This window comes from Vicia villosa, unplaced genomic scaffold (assembly GCF_029867415.1).
Source record: "Vicia villosa cultivar HV-30 ecotype Madison, WI unplaced genomic scaffold, Vvil1.0 ctg.003356F_1_1, whole genome shotgun sequence".
NCBI lineage: Eukaryota > Viridiplantae > Streptophyta > Magnoliopsida > Fabales > Fabaceae > Vicia > Vicia villosa.
Genome location: NW_026706187.1, coordinates 149,199 through 155,206, shown reverse-complemented (window position 1 = coordinate 155,206; position 6,008 = coordinate 149,199). Strand labels below are relative to the sequence as shown.

Genomic DNA, 6,008 nt, shown 5'->3' with positions numbered 1-6,008 from the left:
TTTACTGAAGCGTTTTTCTCTTCCTGAATCTTTTCTAAACACGGTTAAGTGCTTGCACCTTAGAACCGGCGCTCTGATGCCAATTGAAGGATAGAAAAACACTTAGAAAGGGGGGGGGGTTTGAATAAGTGTAGTCTTAAAAACTTGAACGATAAAAATAAATTGCACAGTTATTTTTATCCTGGTTCGTTGTTAACTAAACTACTCCAGTCCACCCCCGCGGAGTGATTTACCTCACCTGAGGATTTAATCCACTAATCGTAACAGATTACAATGGTTTTTCACTTAGTCCGCGACTAAGTCTTCTAGAGTATCCTGATCACAACCTGATCACTCCAGGAACAAATGCTTAGACACAAGCTAAGACTTTCTTAGAGTATCCTGACCACCACGTGATCACTCTAATTACAACTGCTTAGACACAAGCTAAGACTTCCTAGAGTATCCTGATCAACACTTGATCACTCTAGTTACTTACAAATTAATGTAATCAAATAAGAGTTTTACAATGCTTCTTAAAAGCTATAATCACAACAGTGATATTTCTCTTAACGTTTAAGCTTAATCTCACTAATATATTACAACAACAATGTAGTGAGCTTTGATGAAGATGAAGTTTCTGAGCTTTGAATTTGAACAGTGTTTCAGCAAGTCTTTCAGAATAATTTCGTTCAGAATTGGTAACCTTGCTTCTCATCAGAACTTCATATTTATAGGCGTTTGAGAAGATGACCGTTGAGCGCATTTAATGCTTTGCGTATTCCGTACAGCTTTGCATTTAATGTTTCACGCTTTTGTCAACTACCTCGAGCCTTGTTCACGCTGTGTCTACTGACGTTGCCTTTAATAGCTTCCAACGTTCCTTTTGTCAGTCAGCGTAGCCTGCCACCTGTACTTTCTTCTGATCTAATGTTTGTGAATAAAATATTTGAATATCATCAGAGTCAAACAGCTTGGTGCATAGCATCTTCTTGTCTTCTGACCTTGAAGTGCTTCTGAGCGTGATACCATGAGAACTTCAGTGCTTCTGCTTCTGAGCTCAAGTTCTTCTGATGCTTTCATAGACCCATGTTCTGATTCTGCCTTGACCATCTTCTGATGTCTTGCCAGACCATGTTCTAATGTTGCATGTTGAACCTTCTGAGACAAAGCTTCTGAGCGCTGATTTGTGCATACTCTTTATATATTTCCTGAAAGGGAAATTGCAATGTATTAGAGTACCACATTATCTCACACAAAATTCATATCCTTGTTATCATCAAAACTAAGAATATTGATCAGAACAAATCTTGTTCTAACAATTCTGTTGTTACTCTGTCGTTATTCTGTCTGTCTGGCATTGGATTGTTGTCTGTTTGTGTATGCAGGTATTTCCTTGAAAGCCCTTGATGGTTAATTCCAAGGCATTGATATAAGGATTTTACCCGAAAACAGCCGTTACTCTGCCCGATTTTCGTCAGAATTTTAATGTGCTTAATGCAAAGTTGTGCTAAAGATAATAAGTTCATCTGGATCCCCAAGTGATAATGTTTTGGTTTGGTATTGATAATTCCAAAGGATGGGAAATCTACCTTGACTCATAATGTCAAGTGTTGGTTTCTTCTTCGGTTAGACCGTTCTTTTCCTTAGCTTTTATTTTACGCAATAGGATAGTCTCTTCATTCCCCCCTTCTTTAATTTTCAAAATCTTCTTCCTTTTTCAAAAACCTTCTTATGTTTGTAAAACCTTTTAAAACCTTTTTCTTGAAAATATCTTTTGCCCCTTTAGGGCCTTTTCTTCAAAAGTTTAGACACGACTAATTGTCGAAACGAGTGGCGATACCCCACGATTTTGAAATTGATTGATATAATGAGATCTTTTCCGCGTGAGAGAGCTAGTGGCATACTCGTTGATTTCTATCCGAGTTGGAGCCCTTCTTTCATTTGCGATGCAAAGAACTCATTTGTTCTCATGCTCAAGATCAATGGCTGAGTATTTCTCTCCAACGACGATAAAGTGTTTATTCGTTTTTTAAAAATGTTTTTCCCTTTAAGCAGAACTACATTAGCTCTGACTTCTCCATTGCACCGAGGAGGTATGTAGGCACAAGGCTTAATGTCTTGCCGAGCTTATTTAAAAATAAAACAAACCCTTTGTTTTTAGCACACACACACAACACAGATTTTCAAAAAGGTTCCTGTGGAATACCACATATATGAGGGGTGCTTAAAACCTTCCCCTTGTATAATCAACACCCGTACCTAAGATCTCTTCTTTTTTGTTTTTTAAAACAAACTTTGGTTTTTTTCGTTCTTTTCCCTTTTCCTTTGGAAATAATAAAGCGCGGTGGCGACTTTCACTAAAATATTGAGTCGAGTCATTCCTATGGCTTCGATATCAAATTTTCCCCGCTACAATACCTAATGGGTGCATGATCGGTGTAGACTATTATCTTTGCTCCTATCAAATAGGAACAAAATTTATCTAACGCGAAGACCACGGTTAAGAGTTTTTTTCGGTTGTGGTGTAATTCATCTGTGCAGGGTCTAAGGTTCTACTTGCGTAGTACATTGCGTGGAGTTTTTTATCTTTCCTTTTGCCTAAGACTGCTCCTACGGCATAGTCACTTGCATCGCACATAATTTCAAACGGTAACCCCCAATCGGGTGGTTGCATTATGGGTGCAAATATAAGGACTGCCTTTAATATTTCAAAGGCTTTTAAACATTCGTCATTGAAATTAAACTCGATGTCTTTCATTAAAAGGTTGGTCAAAGGCTTAGAGATCTTAGAAAAGTCCTTTATAAATCATCTGTAGAAACCGACGTGTCCTAAGAAACTCTGTATTTCTCTAACTGTTTTTGGGGGTTAGAGGTTCTCTATAACTTCGATCTTTGCTATATCGACTTCAATCCCCCTTTCGGAGACGACATGTCCAAGTACAATTCCTTGTTTAACCATAAAATGACACTTCTCCCAGTTTAGGACGAGGTTAACTTGTACACATCTGTCCAATATTTTTTCTAGATTAGAAAGGCATCCCTCGAAATCCTCCCCACATACAGAGTAGTCATCCATAAAGACTTCCTGATGTTGTCTATGTAGTCAGCGAAAATTGACATCATGCATCTCTGAAATGTTGCAGAGGCGTTACATAATCTGAACGGCATTCGTCTATAAGCGAATGTTCCATAAGGGCATGTGATGGTTGTTTTCTCTTGGTCATCAGGGTGAATTGGGATTTGGAAGAATCTTGAGTAACCATCCAGGTAGCAGTAATAAGAGTGTTTTGCTAAATGTTCGAGCATTTGATCAATAAAAGGGGGAGGAAAATGGTCTTTCCGCGTGGCCTTGTTCAATTTACGATAATCAATACACATTCTCGCACCAGTCACCACTCTTTCAGCGATAGATTCGCCTGACTTGTTTATGGTAACTGTTATGCCTCCTTTCTTTGGTACGCAATGGACAAGACTTACCCACTGACTATCAGAGAGATTGGATATATAATTCTTGCATTTAGAAGTTTGGTGACTTCATCTTTAACTACTGTGCTCAGGATTGGGTCGATCCTCCTTTGATGTTCCCTAGAGGATTTGCAATATTCTTCCAACATGATGCGATGCATACATATGGAAGGACTTATTCCTTTCAGATCGGCAATGTTATATCCTAACGCAGATGGGTATTTTCTTAACACTTGCAACAGTTTTTCAGTCTCTGTTTCTCCTAACTCTGCGTTGACTATTACTGGTCTTTTAAGCTCATTGTCTAGGAATTCATATCTAAGAGTCTTGGGTAATGGTTTAAGGTCCAAGGTTGGTTTCTTAGGGCAAGGCATATGGTTGGGTGTTAAAGCTAAGCATTCGCTTAAGCTATCGTCTCGATATTCCGAATGCCAATTGTCATCTTCGAAAATCAGGGGCATTGGATCTTTATAACATCAGAGTAAGATTCTTCTGATAATCCTATATCTCTTATACATTCATCAATAACGTCCACCAGATAGCATGTATCTTCTATAGCTGAGGCCTGAAGGAATTGTGTTAGAATAAATTCGACCTTCTCTTCACCTACTTCGAATGTCAACTTGCCTTTCTTTACGTCTATAATATCTCCAACGGTGGCCAGAAATGGTCTTCCTAAGATTATAGGGGTATTGACATCTTCCTTTATGTCCATAATTATGAAATCCGTAGGGATGTAAAATTGTCCGATGCGGACGGGCACGTTTTCAAGAACACTTACAGGATACCTAACAGAACGGTCTGCAAGTTGTACTGACATCTTGGTTGGTCTTAGCTCTCCCATATTAAGCTTCTCGCAAATGGACAAAGGCATTAGGCTAATACTAGCTCCTAAGCCGCACAGAGCTTTGCCTATGACAAATTTTCCTATATTGCAGGGTATGGAGAAACTCCCTGGGTCTTTCAGCTTAGGTGGCATTTTATTTTGAATTATCGTACTACATTCGGCAGTGAGTGTTATGGTCTCATTGTCTTCTATATTTTTCTTATTTGATAGGATTTCTTTGAGAAATTTAGCATATGAGGGCATTTGTGTAATAGCTTCTGTAAAAAGAATTGTAATGTTTAACTGTTTAAGAAGTTCAACAAATTTCTTAAATTGCCCTATGCTTTTAGATTTTTCAAATCTTTTAGGGTACGGGATAGGTGGTTATAGGGTGGTGGAGGTACGTATGGCGCTTCTTTTTCCTTTGTCTCGCCATCCTTGTCCTCTTTCTCTTTTGGGTTACTTGATTTATCTTTGGGTCCAATTTCCTCCTTAGTTGTTTTACTAGGGCTTTGGAACATAGCAGGGTTTTTAAGTCTAGGGTCAGTTGGTTCGTCCATCTCTTTATCACTTCGCAAAATAATAGCATGATCATGTCCTTTCGGATTCGGTTGTGGTTGTCCAGGAAACGTCCCGGTTGGTGCGGCAGTAGGTGCTTTCTATTGTGCCACTTGAGAGATTTGTGTTTCAAGCATCTTGTTGTGAGTGGCTAACGCATCTACTTTAGTTACCAAATGTTTGATTTGCTCATTGGTGTGTACGTTTTGGTTTAGGAAGTCCTTATTAGTCTGAGTTTGAGTGGCTATGAAATTTTCCATCATTAATTCTAGGTTAGATTTCCTAGGGACGTTAGGAGCAGCTAAGGGTGCCTTTTTGATATCCAGGTGGTATGATAGGTGCTTGTCCAGGCGCATATAAAGAATTATTGTTCTTATACGAAATATTAGGGTGATTCTTCCATTCTGGGTTATATGTGTTCGAGTAAGGGTTTCCTTGAGCATAGTTTACTGGTTCGGGGGAAACTCCTTCTAAAAGATGGCACTCGGGGGCAGCATGCCCAGACATCCCGCATATTTTAAAATTGGGGGCTACAGCAGCTACGACGGCAACAGGTGCTACAGTCAGGTTTTCGATCTTCTGAGTTAGGGCATCAACTTTGGCGTTAACACGGTCAAGGCTGCTTATCTCGTAAATACCACTTTTCATTGAATATTTCTCACCAGAAGTTCTCTCTGACGGAGCTCTCTCGCTTCCCCACTAATAGTGATTTTGAGCCATACTCTCGATAAGTGCATAGGCATCAGCATATGCTTTGTTCATGAGTGCGCCACCTGCGGCGGTGTTAATTGTAAGTCTCGTGTTGTATAGGAGACCATTGTAGAAGGTATGGATAATTAACCATTCTTCTAATCCGTGATGTGGACAGAGCCTCATCATGTCCTTGTATCTCTCCCACGCTTCGAAAAGAGACTCGTTGTCTTTTTGTCTAAACCCATTGATCTGCGCTCTTAGCATGGCGGTCTTGCTAGGTGGAAATTATCGCGCCAAGAAGAATTTCTTCAGTTCATTCCAGGTAGTGACTGAATTGGCGGGTAAAGACTAGAGCCAAGCTCTAGCTCTATCCCTCAGCGAAAAAGGAAAAAGGCGTAGTCGGATAGCTTCAGAACTGACACCATTTGATTTTACAATGTCTGCGTATTGCAAGAACACTGACAAATGGATATTATGGTCTTCC

At 39.5% G+C, this 6,008-nt stretch overlaps 1 protein-coding gene and 1 non-coding gene across 2 annotated transcripts; one reads left to right on the top strand and one right to left on the bottom strand.

The window, feature by feature from the left end:
- Positions 1-3,898: 3,898 nt before the first annotated feature.
- Positions 3,899-4,833, bottom strand: LOC131640874 (uncharacterized). The gene is made up of 2 exons (XM_058911247.1): positions 4,647-4,833; positions 3,899-4,551 (listed from the first exon to the last, which is right to left on the bottom strand). The coding sequence occupies exons 1-2, from the start codon at positions 4,831-4,833 to the stop codon at positions 3,899-3,901; spliced, it is 840 nt and encodes a 279-aa protein (XP_058767230.1).
- An 848-nt stretch (positions 4,834-5,681) lies between these two features.
- Positions 5,682-5,788, top strand: LOC131640878 (small nucleolar RNA R71). Its single transcript, XR_009295365.1, has one exon. It is a non-coding gene; the product is annotated as a small nucleolar RNA R71 (small nucleolar RNA).
- The last annotated feature ends 220 nt before the right edge of the window (positions 5,789-6,008 follow it).

Coding starts and splice junctions, on each gene's coding strand:
- LOC131640874 (XM_058911247.1), bottom strand. CDS start 4,833: ATGGACGAACCAACTGACCCTAGACTTAAAAACCCTGCTATGTTCCAA. Junction 4,552..4,646: donor ACCCTATAACCACCTATCCC/GTACCCTAAAAG, acceptor TTCTTTTTACAG/AAGCTATTACACAAATGCCC.